Source organism: Urocitellus parryii, chromosome 14, assembly GCF_045843805.1.
Source record: "Urocitellus parryii isolate mUroPar1 chromosome 14, mUroPar1.hap1, whole genome shotgun sequence".
NCBI lineage: Eukaryota > Metazoa > Chordata > Mammalia > Rodentia > Sciuridae > Urocitellus > Urocitellus parryii.
In genome coordinates this window covers 60,440,265-60,456,520 of record NC_135544.1, presented here as the reverse complement: position 1 = coordinate 60,456,520, position 16,256 = coordinate 60,440,265, and the positions used below count along the sequence as shown (strand labels likewise).

General features: G+C 47.0%; 1 protein-coding gene across 1 annotated transcript in view; it reads left to right on the top strand.

The window, feature by feature from the left end:
- Csmd1 (CUB and Sushi multiple domains 1) overlaps positions 1-16,256 on the top strand; it is a 1,139,207-nt gene that overhangs the window by 950,652 nt on the left and 172,299 nt on the right. The window contains exons 33-36 of the mRNA XM_077792480.1: positions 2,858-2,953; positions 11,556-11,759; positions 12,650-12,774; positions 13,851-13,947. Of these exons, the coding sequence (XP_077648606.1) occupies positions 2,858-2,953; positions 11,556-11,759; positions 12,650-12,774; positions 13,851-13,947 (522 nt within the window). The remainder of the gene's footprint in view (positions 1-2,857; positions 2,954-11,555; positions 11,760-12,649; positions 12,775-13,850; positions 13,948-16,256) is intronic.

Below are 16,256 nucleotides of genomic sequence, written 5' to 3'. Positions count from 1 at the left end.
TTTGACATGGCATACATAAATGGAGTATGACATCTCATTCTTCTGGTTGAACATGATGTAGAATTACACTGGTTATATAATCATATATGCACATAGGTAATAATGTGTGATTCATTCTACTATCCTCCCCATCCCCATATACCCTCCTCTCCCTTCACTCCCCTCCGTCTGATCCAAAGTCCCTCTGTTCTTCCCTGGCTCCCATGTTACTATGAATCAGCATCCACATATCAGATACAGCATTCACTTCTAAGGGATTCTTAGGGATTGGCTTATTTCACTTAGTGTGACATTCTCCATCTCCATCCATTTACCACCAAATGCCATAACTTCATTCTTCTTTAAGGCCAATATTTAATTGTGTATATATGCCACATTTTCTCTATCCATTCGTCTGCTGAAGGGCACCTAGGTTGGTTTCATAGTATTGTGAATTGAGGTGCTATAAACATTGATGTGGCTGCGCCACTGTCGTATGCTGGTTTTAAGTCCTTTGGTTATAAACCAAGAAGTGGAATAACTGGGCCAAACGGTGGTTCCATTCCCAGTTTTCTGAGGAATCTCCATACCGTTTTCCATAGTGGTTGCACCAATTTGTAGTCCTACCAGCCATGTATGTATGTACCTTTTCCCCCACATCCTCGCCCACAGTTATCATGATTTATATGCTTGATAATTGCCATTCTGGCAGGAGGGAGATGAAATCTTAGAGGAGTTTTGATTTGCATTTCTCTGATTGCTAGAGATGGTGAGCATTTTTGCATATATTTGTTCAGCATGTGTATTTCTTCTGAGAATTGTCTGTTCTGTTCCTTAGCCCATTTATTTATTGGGTTATCTGTTTTTTGATGTCAAGTTTTTTATATATCCTGGAGATTATTGCTCTATCTGAAGTGCATGTGGTAAAGACTTTCTCCCATTCTGTAGGCTCTCTTTTCACGTTCTTGATGGCTTTATTTCTGTGAAGAAGTTTTTTAGTTTGATCCCATTCTGGATTTTATTTCTTTTGCTTTAGGAGTCTTGTTAGTGAAGTTAGGTCCTAAATTGACATGGTGGAGATTAGGCCTATCTTTTCTTCTGTTAGGCAAAGAGTCTTTGGTCTAAAGGCGAGACCCTTGATCCACTTTGAGTTGAGTTTTGTGCAGGGTGAGAGACAGAGGTCTAATTTCATTCTGTTGCATATGGATTTCCAGTTCTCCCAGCACCATTTGTTGAGAGGCTGTCTTTTATACAATGTATGTTTATGGCACCTTGTCTAGTAGGAGATCACTGTATTCAAGTAGCTTTGTCTCTGTGTCCTCTATTCTGTACCCTGGGTCTACATGTCTATCTTGGTGCCAATACCATGTCATTTTTGTTACTTTGCCTCTATGATATAATTGGTGATCTGGTATTCTGATGCCTCCAGCTGTACTTTTCTCACTGAGGATTGTTTTGGTTATTCTAGGACTCTTATTTTTTTTAAATGAATTTTATGATTGCTTTTTCTATTTCTATGAAGAATGTCATTAGAATTTTAATATGAATTGTATCTGTATAGTGCTTTTGGTAGTATGGCCGTTTTGACAATATTATTTCTGCCTATCCAAGAACAAGGGAGATCTTTCCATCTTCTAAAGTCTTCTTCTTTAGTGTTCTATAATTTCCATCATAGAAATCTTTCACCTCTTTTGTTAGATTAATTCCCAAATATTTTATTTTTTTGAGTCTATTGTGAATGGAGTAGTTTTTCCAATTTCTCTTTCAGTGGATTCATCACTGATGTAGAGGAATGCATTTGACTTATGGGTGTTAATTTTTTACCCTGCTACTTTGCTGAATTTACAGATGCAGAAAAAGCATTTGACAAAACACGGAACCCTTTAATGCTCAAAAAAGTAGAAAAAAATAGGGATAACAGAAACATATCTCAACATTATCAAAGCTACCTATGCTAAACCCAAGGCCAACATCATTCTAAATGGAGAAAAATTGAAAGCATTCCTGCTAAAAACTGGAACAATACAGGGATACCCCTTTCTACCACTTTCATTCAACATTATCCTTGAAACTCTAGCCAGAGCAATTAGATAGACAAAAGAAATTAAAGGGAAACCAATAAGAAAAGAAGAACTCAAACCATTACTATATGTTGATGACATGATTCTATATTTAGAAGATCCAAAAAATTCCACCTGAAAACTTCTAGAACTAATAAATGAATTCAGCAAAGTAGCAGGATATAAAACCAACACCTATAAATCACTATTTCTTAACCAAACAGCTGTGACCATGTTTTGTTATTTTCTACCAATATCCTATGGTAGAACCTTTAAGAAGAGGCATTCAAAATCTTGATACATAGTAATAAATTCTCCTGGAAATTCTTGTAGCCACCCTCTCCCAAGCTGTTCAGGATAGGATACAGGCCAGGCTCTCTCAAGAGGTTACAATTTTACTTCAGTAGGCTTTTCCTGAATGTGTTAATTTTTAAAATCAACTTTCAATTCAAAAAAAAATTTTTTTCATTTTAAGAAAATTTCTAGCCAGCAAGAATAAAATCAATGTAATCTGAGGTTATGATGCAGCCAGTAATTGTGTCTTACATGTTATCAGCCAGTAGCCCTATTCTGTTTTCTTCAGAAGAAAGCAAACATGAAACAATGATTGAATGCATTTTACTAGAATGTAGGAACAGAGTTTTAAAGTCTTGATATAAACAATATTTTGGTCTTAAACCCAAAATTAAATTTTATTTTTTTAAAGTTCAAAAATTTCATTGTGAAATTCCAAGTTAAAATGATCTCTGTGAATACTCCCATTCACCCAGGGCTGGGTGTTTTCTGGCCCCAGGAATGATCTCTGTCTTTATCTGTAGGTGAAACGCTGCCTTTGGCTACATCCAATCAAATTCTGCTTCGATTCAGCGCCAAGAGTGGGGCAGCCGCCCGGGGCTTCCACTTTGTTTATCAAGGTAAATGCACCCCCTGTCCCCCTCCTCTGCTCCTCTAACACTGCAGCTCCACCCTCTTCAGACAAGTCATGGAAGTATCCAAACCACACTTTTGTGATATTTAAGTAATTGAGGATATTTATAAGATAAAATTATTTAATGAAAATATTAGTTGTTCTTTCAACACCTGGATTTTCTATTTCTACTCCAGATCATAATATCTCATTTATCTAGCACTCTGTGGAGACGGATCTTTATCCTATGACCTTTGTGTAGCTCTGCGCTTCTCAAAGTGTCTGCAAATATAATATTTTATCTGATTAAGTAAACCATTTCATTATAGTTTATATCTTTGCAAGGACTTGAATGAAATACACTTAATCAGGTAATCCACTTGTTATTGGGAAAATTAACTTAAACAACAATTTAACAAAAAAAAACTTATGCATCTCCCACTTTACCTACCTAATTTTGGTTGGTCATGCTTTATTCACTTTTAGCTCTTCTACATCATTTCTGTTTATTTTTAAATTTGGAACTCATTAAAAATAAACTTGGGATTACTTCATAGATTTGAAGGGTGAAGAATTTTACCTGAGTGTGGTTTACCTTTTTTGCACCTTCATTGAGTGAGCTTAAGAAACTGCCAGGTGACTGCATGCACATTTGGGGATGAGAGCAGGGGCAACATGGGACTTGTCATGATCACAGTTGCGGGGTGGGAATCTGGGAGAGACTTTTCCTTGTAGAGAAAAACTGTCCAAACATAAGGCGTGATCTTGATCCAGTTTTCCTCTAGGCTAGAGAGAACACTACCCACCCCTAAATATTCTCTTTCAGTTGGAAGGAAATAATTTTTCAGCAATGACACCTTTCCCTTAACAAAGACTTCAGAAAGCATCCTTGATATATTATGTTTTTCAAAAAAAATATGGAGGATAACAAGGTCGTATAATTTATATATCCTAGCTAATAATCTCACATTGCAAAAGCCATGCCATCAAAATATTTCACTATAAAAGAAGCCTCAGTTTTCAGCAATAAGAATATTTAAAGAATAGTGGAAAGAAAGTGAGAATAATATTTGACAGATAAGTAGGAGGCAAACTACCTTTGAACCTGGTTTAAGCAGCAGTTGATTGAGTCTCTATGCTATTGATTTAGATGTCACCACCTTGCTATAAGCTGTAGCTCTTGTTAAATATGAACAATTAACTAGTATCTCTTAAAAATTATTAGGAGAGAGACCAATTTAAAGAGCCTACCTCTTGCCACTCCTAATTTTCTTCAAATAAATTCTAAATTAATTTGCAAAAGTATATTCGCAAGCCAAAATTCATGTAATATATGTAAAGAAACTGAACCAATTGATCTAAGTATATTTTTCCTCCTGAAAAAATTCAAGTCATTGGCATTCTCTACATTCTCTGCCTTTCTAAGACACTTGCTTTGATTTTTTATAAAGATTAGAAAATTGTCAGATATCAGATGAAATATCTTATGCAAATGACTGAACATCTTTTATCTTCAAATGTTATCATCAGAAAACATATTTTGAAATCATGTTTCCTTGTTTAAAAGCATGCATGATTATTAAAAGAAAAGCAGAGAGTAAAGAAAAACATAGACGGAATCGAGTTTCCTTGTTCTGAAGAATATAAATGGCTCTAATATCTTCAATATTTTATAAAGTCCCAATATACCCTTTTTTCTTGCTTTTAACCAGTGAGGTTATGCAAAAGTCAGGGTCTTTTTTCATCAGAGCTAACTCCTTTGCAGATACAGGGAGAAGACAATGAATGCAATTTACAAATCACTCAACAGCAATGGGGAAATTTTCAATACCTATGAAAGGTAAATTGAACATGGCTTCTTGAAAGGTAGTTGTTGTGTTGAATGTTGAAGCCCCCAAATTACTTGAACTCTCTTGTGTGAAAGTTTCCTGAACAGTGCTTCCTATGTTAGTTACAGCTTCCTTCTTTTGTGAATTACTAAAGCTTAAAATTGCACAGTGACTTTATGACTCCTCTGGTGGCAGGTGATCCAGCTCTTGTTCCCAGACAGCTCAACCGTGAAGGACTGCTGGGGACAGATGAGCAGGGTCACAGTGCAAGCTCCTCCTCCTGGGGCCGTTGGTGGCTCTCTGCTCCCTGCCCTCCAGGTCATCCTGACACTAACGTGGAGACTTCAGTAACCATGATGCTGCCATCTCTCAAACTTGTGGAGAGAAAGAAAAGGACATGTGCATAGGGCCGTTTTTTTCACAAAGTGTCCTGATCATCCTAGGTATTTGCTGGCTTTCATTCATTTGTTTTCCACCGTCCTTGAGAGTAGGAGCTTACATTTGGAAGCCTGAGGGCAGGAAGAGAGAGTTGGTACACATGGAAGGCCAAGAGTCCACCATCTGCACAATGCAGCAGTTGGCTCTTCAGCATGGGTCCCCCCTGAGCTGGAGCCTGGGATGCGGTGGAAGTGCATGGCTGTTGGGGGCTCTTCAGTGGGAACTCAGGGTCTGGCTACTCTCTGGGAGCAGAGCAGCATAGCTCACCATGACTGTGAGCAAGAAGGACTAGTGGGCAGGGGCTGGGGCTGTGGCTCAAGCGGTAGCGCGCTCGCCTGGCATGCGTGCGGCCTGGGTTCCATCCTCAGCACCACATACCAACAAAGATGTTGTGTCCGCCAAAAAAGAAAAATTAAATATTAAATTCTCTCTCTCTCAAAAAAAAAAAAAAAAGGACTAGTGGGCAGCCGAGGTAGGCGGCTCAGTTGGCAGCCACGTCCCTGTGGGCTCAACACCCTTCCCTGCTGTGGCTAGTCTGACCCAGCAGCCCAAGCACCATCCGCGGGTCTGAGGCAGTGTGGTGGTCAGTGTGGTGGTCAACAAACTTGGGAAGCAGAGGTGTGGTGAGAGCTCGTCCTGCGGGGAATGGTCAGCATGCCCCCTGAAGTGTGAGTGTCTAGGAGGGCTGTGGTCCTGCCGTCTGACGTGGTGGCCGCGGCGTTATCCCTGCACACGCTAGCTTCCTGAGGACTCGGGTGGGCACTTCTCACTCTGGAAGGCCGGGCATGTTTAGTCTTGCATGTTTCTTCTTAGATACAAGCAGGGTTTCCTTACCAGGTTCCTACCCCCCAGGAGTTCCTGGGGAGGGACTCCTGTCACCCCCTCTGCATTTCTGAGTCCCCTGACCCTTGCACTGCCAGGAACAGAGAGGGGCCGGCAGAGCCTGGGATGTGCTACTCAGTCGTGGGATCCTTGCAAGTCCTCAACAAAGGCCAGTGTAATCTTAGGTAGAGCAAAGGTAAAGAACTGCACACAGCCTTACTTAGTAAGTCTCTTCTAAAGTCTTAGAAGAGGCCTTTGACTCTGTTCTGTAAAGTCATCACTTTGCATTAGAAACATTTTGGTGACACCAAGTAGATGCCTCTCAGTACTGGAGTCCACACTGGAATGAGTGGATAGGCTAGTAGAGGCCAGCTAACCATGGCCACAACCCTCCTGCTTCTTGCTGACCACAAGGCAGGTGCCCCTCGGGGCAGGGTAGGGAACACTGTTTACACCTTCTCCTCTGCCCTCTCTGTCTGGTGCCTGTGACTGTCTGAGGGGAGCTGGCACCTGAGTCTATCATCAATATCAGACTGCCTTTAATGCTCCTGAGAGCTCGCGAGGTGTGCACAGCCTGCTCTCCCGCCCTGTTCCAGCCTGCAGTTCCGGGCTGCCTTCAGCCTCCTCAACAGAACTCATACCAGAATTATTAAACTAGAAGGATCTACTGTACGTTTCTCCTAGCTTTAGTAAACTGTAAAGGTTCACCGTCGATGTCTTGGGGGAAAGGAAGCCATGTGTCACAACACCTCCCTGTTGGGAGCAGTTTAGAAGTGGCAGCTCGCCTTCAGTCTTTCCATGGCATGGGTGCGGGGTCACCAACCCTGACCAGTTTTCCCTACTGGCCACCCAGCAATGCCTGAACATCATCCGCCCTGAACCACCTGCCCAGAAAAGCATCTCACTCCCAGACACGCCCACCCCCTGGCCACGCCCACAACCTCAACCTATTCCTGGCCACTCCCAGAACAGCTTCTTACTCCACATTTTTCCAGGTCTAACTCTCCTTTTAGACAACATGGAGGCTTAGTTTCCCCCTTTAAGATATTCCCATTTTATGTTAAGAGCTTATTAAATGTACAGCTTTTACAAAGAAGTTTCAGCATAAATTTTATTTGTAATCTGGCAATAAATGTCTAAATTCCCCTGCTAGTAATGACCTGTCAAATCAGATGTCTCAGAGCCAGAGGGGAAGACGTTGGCAAGCAAAGAGAAAAGACAGATTTTAATATCCCAGGAGGTGGGAGAGGAGAAAGCTGCAAAACTGAGACTAGCAGGAGATGAAGAGGCAGGAGATGTTCTTCAGTCACTAAGGGAAATAGGAGAGTGCCCCAGGTGGACGCTGCAGGCCAGTCCTACACCTGCCCCAGGTGGACACTGCAGGCCAGTCCTACACCTGCCCCAGGTGGACACTGCAGGCCAGTCCTACACCTGCCTCAGGTGGACACTGCAGGCCAGTCCTACACCTGCCTCAGGTGGACACTGCAGGCCAGTCCTACACCTGCCTCAGGTGGACACTGCAGGCCAGTCCTACCTGCACTCAGGTTTGTTTTCTTGGGCATATCTCCTGCACCACCCACGGCAGGAGTGCAGCAAGAGAGCTTCACGCACACATCTGTGGTTGTGTCTGTGGTGGTGACAGATGATTAACAGAGCCATCACCTGGTGCCCACTAAAGGCACACACCCGTTCCTGGTGCTTCCACTCTGGGCCCTGCAGCAGCACTGGTCCCAGGCCACCCAGCTGTCTGGCCTGTCACCTTGGTTCTCCAGCATGACCTTGCTCTCTGCCCACTTTTCACTAAAGTGTTCCTAACTGGTAGAGGGGAGTCACAGTGGGGGGCGGAGGCTGTGTGAAGGGCCAGGGAAGGTGGGGCCTGAGGGCAGACCCAGAGGGCTGGGTGCAGAGAGTGCTGGGCTCTCCCCCAGACACACACATGCAGGCTCATGTCTCAGTTTTGTAGCTTTCCTCTCGCCCACCTCCTGGGATATTAAAATTCATCTCTTCTCTTTGCTTTCCAAATGTCTTCCTGAGAAACGTTCTCCAAAATTGCATTAGAAAGCAGGTATTACTCCTTAATTGTTGGTTTTCTTAAAATAAATAGCTATCACGTTCATGAAGACAGTTTTAACAGGGACTTGTACATCCAGGATGCTGGAGGCTGACTTCCCTGTTTGGGAACCTCCAGGTGTGGGCAGCCTGCATTACACTAGCAAGAGTCACCGTACTTGAAGTCTCTGAGTTAAGTAGCACCTTTACCATACAATGCAATCTCTTTCCAAGTAATTGTGCACAAGCACCAAGATTCCCATTGTGAGATGCTTCTTCATTTGGTAAAAACATCCTTGAGATAACTATGGAAGTATCCTTTGGGTATATTTTCCCCCTTTATACCATTTCCAACTGTAACAAAATTCTTAAGCATAGAGCCCTGACAAATATTGCCACAGTCTGGCTGGGCACAAATCACGAGCCACTGAAGCAAGAACAGACTTTATTTTTTTACTGCAAGAAAAAAACCTCACACACGCTCCTGGGGAATCCTCCCGAAAGCCACGAGGCTCCTGCAGGAACTCCCCGCCGGAAATATCTCCCCGGGAAATCCCTCCTCCTGCACTTCGCCAACCAATGGGAACTCCCGGGGAATCCCCGTGAGAACTAAAAATAGCGCGAGAACTCAAAAATAGCGCTAGAACTCAAAAGTAGCGGCAGAGGCGGATATTAACGCCTTGCCTGTCAATCAATACTGTTGGCAAAATGCCAGGGGCCATACAGACTCGGCTGTGGCTCTCAGCAAATATGATTTTAAGCAGTCCTTTATTATGTTAGAATTTGATAGGTATCCTACGTTCCTCTATTAGTTAGTGAAATGTTTAATTCTGATATTCATTAATTTTTTTAACTACAGCAAATAGATGATATATAATTGCATCAACTTTCGTTTCTGATAGAAAATATTTCAACATTGGATTGAAATGTAGTTCAGTCAGAATGATCTTTTGATTTCCATTTTTATAGAATAGCTTTCTTTGCAGCAGTTATCAAAATGGTGTCTGCCATTGTTCAGACCCAATCAGGAGAGGGACGCCAGCGTGTTGAGGAAGAGCAGTCTGAAGACAGGGTCATTGTTAAGGAAAATGGGTACATGAACCACTCTCTCCAAGGGCGCCCCACCAAATACGAAAATAGCCAGGACAAAGAAGAACAGGGTCCCCAAGCAGCACACACTGTGGCTGACTGCTGCAGGCTTCTCGGCCCGGGCCCAGCGAGCTGGCTGAGCTCCGCTCCTGCCGCTGCTGCCCCCGAGCACCGCCTGCCGCACCCCTGCTGGGCGCTTCCCTGCCGGGCTGTCAGTGCACTCCGGCTTGCAATCTTGCAACCCGGTTGGGCACAAAAACACAAGCCAGTCAAACTGAAACAAAGTTTTATTTTGTGAGAGGCCATGTGCGTCCCCTAACAAGTGGGTCCACCACGTGTGTTCTACCTGAGCCAGGGGGGGGGGGGCTCCACTTCCCCCGGAACACCCTCCTACCATCCTTTCCCAACCAATGGGAACTCTCCCATTACAAGAGTGACATGAGTAACCTGAGTCCCGTAACGGGCCCAGGTAAACAGCAGGAGTCCAATTACCATATGAATGTAACTTAACATAATCACTAAACCCAAAGGTGCCTGTATCAATATTTTTGCTGTGGCTCCTAGCAGCTGACTGCGGAAGTCGGAGCGGAACACGCGAACTTCCAAGTGCACAACTGGCTCCAAGGCATTGGCTTGTGGTGACAGGTCTCTTTGCCACTTGAAGTACCTTTCAAACTTTATCCCATGCTCCTTTGACAGGCAGGGAAATCTGTTGCAGATGGCGATTTCTGACATACAACCTAAGTAAATGTCTCACCCATATTGCACGGAGCCTCCCCCACCCATACCCACCGTCTAAGGACACTGAGTCACACACCTGTCATCTCACAGATTTAGGGTCTTGCTTCCTGTGGCAACGAAGACCACACACATGGGAAATGGACAGTCTCAGAAAGAGAGCACTTGGGGGTTTGTGGATGATGCAGTCTGGTTGGAGGGGTTGGGAAGGACTGGTCATCCTGTGACTTCTCTCTGGACTTGCTGCTGCTGGGCACGGGACGTTCATCTTACCTAGAAGGTAGAAGGGTCAGAGCAGCCTGGGACTGTTGAGAGCAGGGAGCTCCTGCTCATGCTGGACACACAGGGGCTCTGGGGCCTCTTGGTGGCTTCCAATGGGGCCTCCCTCTCAGGGCCGTGCAGCCGGCAGACGCCTGGGCTCCTTTCTCTGTGAGGAGGCCTGCTCTGAGCCTGTTCCAGGGGCACAGGGCAGGGTTGCTGACGGCAGGCAGAACTTCTCCACCTCCCCAGCCAGGCCTGGTCATGCCCACTGTGCATTCGGCCCCTGTGAGTGCGAGATCTCAGACTGCCTCCTTGCTGGGCGGAATCTGCAGCCTTGGCCCTCTGGGACTGGCTCATTTCACTTTGCACAAGTCCCGAGGGGCAGGAGATCCTTCCTGTGTAAGGTGGAGTCACATTCCAGTGTACACACGTTTAGACACTTTTTTTCACCCATTCTTCTGCGGACAGTTAGCTTGTTCCCCATCTTGTCTATACTGAGTAGCGCTGGGTGAGCTTGCAGAGTTCTCCTGGAACCCTGGACTCGGTCCTCTCAGGTAAATATCCAGAGCCTGGCCTGCCGTATCATGTGGTCGTTCTATTTAGATTTCATTGCTACATCGCTATGGTCATGGCATAAGGAGGCTATAAAGAGTGGCTTTCCCCACGAGGTTTTAAGACTATGGAGGCTTGTTTTAGTCGACTTTTTCACTGCTATGACTAAAAAACCTGATAAGAACAATTCAAGAAGAGGCTCAAGGTTTTGGTGGTCTCAGCCCACATGGCAGAAGAGTGAGGTGGAGGGAGGCAGCTCTCATGGTGATCAGGAAGGAGAGAGAGAGAGAGAGAGAGAGAGAGAGAGAGAGAGAGAGAGAGAGAGAAAGCTCCACTCGCCAAATACAAAATGTAGACCCCCAAAGCCCGTCCCAATGCCCCACCTCCCCAGCCACAGCCTCCCTGCCTTCAGCCACCCTCCAGTTAATCCCATGGGGATCGACTCACTGACCGGGTGAAGGTGCCCCTAACTCAGTCACCTCTCCTCTGAACCTTCTTTCACTGTTTCACACATGAGCTTTGGGGACCTCCAAACCCTAACCAGGCTGAATGCAGTTTGTCATTGTGAAGTGGTGAGGTCCTTGTTGGTGGTCACTTACTTGCTTGATGTCACTCAGCCCTGTAAGGCACTATTCTTCTTATGTCCATTTCCTGCTCTGAGTGGGAAATCCAGGCGGTCCTCGGGTCACCTGAGCTTGGAGCGTGGGGTGGACCTGCTCCTGAGGTGCTGACCTGGGTGTCAGCATCCCTCTCCCAGGCTCCAGTCTGCTGTCCAGATGAGGTGTGGCCTGCTGAAGAAGACTCAGACGGCTGTGTTCTGTTTGCCTGCAGCTGTCCCTCGCACCAGTGACACCCAGTGCAGCTCTGTCCCCGAGCCCAGATATGGGAGAAGAATCGGCTCTGAGTTCTCCGCAGGCTCCATTGTTCGATTTGAGTGTAACCCGGGTTACCTGCTGCAGGGCTCCACGGCCATCCGCTGCCAGTCTGTGCCCAACGCACTCGCTCAGTGGAATGACACGGTGCCCAGCTGTGTAGGTGAGTGTCCTCCACGGTGGGGTGACAGGTGCGGGCTGTGCCCACAGTCCCCAGTGCAGAGAGCTGCTGCCCAGGGTCACCGTCTGGCCCACACAGAGTGGCCGTCTCCTAACCTGCATGATGGGCAGGCTGTGTTTGAGGACTGCCTGAGCAGTAGCCACCCCTGAAGAGCTGCTGTCCTAAGCCGCATCAGAGCACAAGGCCCGAGCACACTTCCTCTCTCCACTCTGTTAAGAGCGCCATCGACTCTGACGCCGTGGCCAAACCACATAATTTCATTTTGGGGTAAAAGCATGATGAGGTTGATTTGCTGTATTACTTGGGTAATGCTCTTTAATACATTTGTGCTGATGAATGTTTGAAAAGCAAGAGGTTAATGCAGCCTGAATGGCAATGGCATTGTTAGTTAGGTTTTATTTGCTTCATTTTGTGTAGAAAACTCTAGTGTAATCATAATTAGCACTTGAATTCATTTGCATTTTAAGCATCTCTTCTTCTCCTTGGACTTGCTCATAAATCCCGTTAGCATCATTTGGAGCCGCAGGACTGTGTGAGAAGAGAGCGCTCTGCAGTGGTCTTTAAATTAAGTAGATGAATTATTCCAAATAGAATTCGCTTCAGAGATGCCGTTGGTAGGTGCAGCACCTTCTTAGAAACCTGAAGAGGTGTTTAGAGGTTCCAGGTCTGTAAGTTAGTAGCACAACAGGTGATCACCAGAGGTATGGCTGATTTAAAAGGGACTCAACTCTACCTTGGCTACAAATGCCATTTAGAGTACCACAGTCCATGGGAAGTTCCTGTCACTATCTGACCACACAGAAAAGAAAACCAAAGCCAAATTAATGGCCTCGCTGCATTTTACATTTATTCTATGTGGCTCTGTCTCTCAGTTCCCTGCAGTGGCAATTTCACTCAACGGAGAGGGACGATTCTGTCCCCCGGCTACCCTGAGCCCTATGGCAACAACCTGAACTGTGTGTGGAAGATCATCGTGACGGAGGGGTCCGGAATCCAGGTGTGTGCCCCATCCCAGAGCCACCGTGGACTCAGCCAGCAACCCTGGCCTTTTCTTCTTTTGCTCCTGTTTCCACCCCCTTCCTCGCCTCCTTCCCTCACTCTCTCCCTCCCTCCCTCCTTCCTGCTTCTTTCCCTCCCTCCCTCCTTCCTTCCCTCACTCTCTCCTCCCTCCTTCCTTCCCTCCCTCCTTTCTGCTTCCTTCCCTCCCTCCCTCCTTCCTTCCCTCACTCTCTCCCTCCCTCCCTCCATCCCTCCCTCCCTCACTCTCTCCTTCCCTCCCTCACTCCCTCCTTCCTTCCTTCCCTCCTTCCCTCCCTCCTTCCTTCTCTCCCTCCTACCCTCCCTCCCTCCTACCCTCCCTCCCTTTTTCCTTCCCTCCTTCCTTCCCTCCCTCCTTCCTTCCTTCCTTCCCTCCCTCCCTCCTTCCTTCCTTCCTCCCTTCCCTTACTCTCTCCCTCCCTCCCTCCTTCCTTCCCTTACTCTCTCCCTCCCTCCCTCCTTTCTTCTCTCCCTCCTACCCTCCCTCCCTTTTCCTTCCCTCCTTCCCTCCCTCCTTCCTTCCTTCCCTCCCTCCTTCCTTCCCTATCTCACTCTCTCCCTCCTTCCCTCCTTCCCTCCCTCCTTCCTGCCCTCCCTCACTCCCTCCCTCACTCCCTCCTTCCTTCCCTCCCTCCTTTCTTCCTTCCCTCTCTCCCTCTCTCCCTCCTTCCCTCCTTCCTTCCCTCCTTCCCTCCTTCCCTCCCTCACTCTCTCCCTCCCTCCCTCCCTTCCTCCTTACTTCCCTTCCTCCCTCCCTCTCTCCTTCCCTCCCTCCCTCCTTCCTTTACATTGGTCATCTTAAATAGCATACAGCATGATCTATTTCTCTTTTCTTAATATTTCTACACAATATTTTTATTTTTGGAGTTTTAGAATACAAATTGTCAAAAGTGTCATTTGTAGATATTTTTTAATGTCCTTTCATGAATTGTTTTCTTTATTTTGATATATGTATATCTTAATCTTGAAAAACTACTATCTGATTAGATTAATACTCAGCCAAAACAGATATTAACTTGACATTGTGGTTTGCAGATTCAAGTGATCAGCTTTGCCACGGAGCAGAACTGGGACTCCCTTGAGATCCATGATGGTGGGGACATGACTGCGCCGCGGCTGGGGAGCTTCTCAGGTAGGAGGCAGTTCCTGTCTTGGCTGGTGGGTCAGAGTCTGAAGCCAAAGCACACAGCAGTGCACACTCTGGGAGTTTCCTGCTGGGCTCCTGCGTCTCCGTGTGCTTCTGGAGCCAGTGGAGTGTGGGAGAGACCTGGTGGCTCAGCGAGGTGTGTCTGAACCGACTGGTGGCTCAGCCTCTCAGAGGTGGCCTTCTGAGGCTGCCCATGGACAGCAGAAGCCAGTGAGCCTGTGAGTGGGCAGGGAGAGTTGGCACCAGTTCTGAACTGTCACCTAAGGTCCTCTGCCTGGGGAGTGACTCTGCACCTGGGCCTCGCTGAGCCTTGTTCTTCTGGCCTCTGTACCTCAGATGCTCCCAGCTCAAGGGGCCAGATCTGGGCGTGGCCAGCTGCAGTGCGGCCCTCTGGCTTTCCCCGGCACCTCCTGTGCACAGGTGCCTCGTGCTGCTGGGTGCACCTTCCATGGTACCCAGGTGGGCTTCCTGCCCATGGTCCCTGAGAGGCCTCAGACCTGGGTCAGCTTTGCTCTGTCCTGGCAGCTCATCCCGCCCCCTGGCCCCTGAGCTCCTCCCTATGTGGCCCTCCCCATCAGAGCAAAGGTAGCCAAGGCCGGTGTCTTCCTGGTCACAGCCCTCATCACGATAGCCAGCCCCTACAGAGTGCTGGTGTGCTGGCCCCTGCTCACACGCCTCCAGACCTTGGAGATAGCACACAGAGCAAAGTTCTGTTGCTTTCCTCCTTTTACAAATGAGGGACAAAGATTTAAACATAGAATTGTCCAAGATGACAAGTCATAATTCCCTGAGCCACACCCGTCTGCTCCCGTGAAGGACCATGAGATGTGTCACCTGTAGCCGCCACTTCCCTGCCCCACCCTGAGAAGGAGGGCTGTTTGTGGAGTGCATTCCTCCATGCTCTTCGCCTGCTGGAAGGTGGCGCCTGGAGAGGCCGGGCCCTTCACAGTGTCCTCTTGAGTTTAGTCCTGTCACTTTAAGTAATTCGGGGACCCTGTCTCTGGCGTTCTGCAAATGAGAGCAGTGAAGTGCCTCACAGCATTGCTGTTCTCCCCTGTGTGGTGGCTGTCCTTATGCCCTCTGCACCCTGTGGAGCTGTCTCTGCAAATGGCCCGTTGGGATTCAAGGAGATAAGGTCTCTGGCGTTAACTGTAGCAACATAACTTCAGATCTAGAAGTAGGAGCCAAAATTTGATCTGATTCTGTTAGATCCTGGGCGTAAGCAGCACTACAGTAGACTTCCAGCTTTGTAGGAGGGCAAAAGTAACATTGTTTCAAGATTTAGGGGAAACAATTAACAGATTAGTGATATGGCTTTGCAAATGGGTGGGACACTCCCTGAAACTAGGACCAGTGGCTTTGAGCTTGTGTTCCACTACCCTCAAACTTGCCTTTGTTCTTCTCACTTTTCTATGTTGTTCACTTGTTTTCTAGACACTTAAGCTTCTTGAGAAAATCTGTCGATCTGTCTTCATCACACACCATTCCTAGCTCCTTTCGTACTCAGCTGGTAAAACATGTTTACAGGGTATGTGTTCTGCCGCTTTTTTATCTGCCGATTACATCTCACCCTTCACACCTGTTCCTCTGTATTAACCCATGTGTAGCGGCCTCACACGAAGCCTTCTCTTGAATAGCTCCGTTTCCTCATTTGTACTTGGAGTCAGCCAAGTTTTCAAATGAAAGCATTTACTATGGAACTCAGTTTCCACCTGATATTCTCAGGCAGGAACGTGTCACTGAACACACCCTAAATGCACTGAGCCAGCCGAGAGCCAGAGAAGGCAATAATGAGGCCGCTGCGTGACTGAGCAAAGTTAGCAGGAAAGTGACTCGGAGCAATGGAGACCTGAAAGCGTTTCCTAGCACATATGCCAAGGAGTCGCACACCGAAAAGCAACGCCTCTGTTCATTCCTGTTTTTGAAATTAGCAAAGAGAAATTTTCTTTAAAAGTTTTAGACGTGAACACCACTGTAATTCAGTCCTGATACACTTTCCTGGAGTGACGGTTAGCTTCAGGGACTGCTCAGGTGGAAGGCACTGTTTTCCACAAACCTCGCAGAGACCAAGCTCCAGAGCCCCCAGGCCAGCGGTGCTGGCCTCCGCTCAGGGGCATCCACTGACACCTCTCTGACTCAGAAACCTGTGCTGCTCCTTAGGATTGCCGTTCTACTAAAAGGGCACAGATCAGGATCAGCCAAGTAGACCCAGAGGGTGACAGCAGGAGGGGCCCAAGCTCAAAGCTTCCAAGTCCTCCGAATGCGTCACCTTCCAGCCACACTGACGTGGGTCA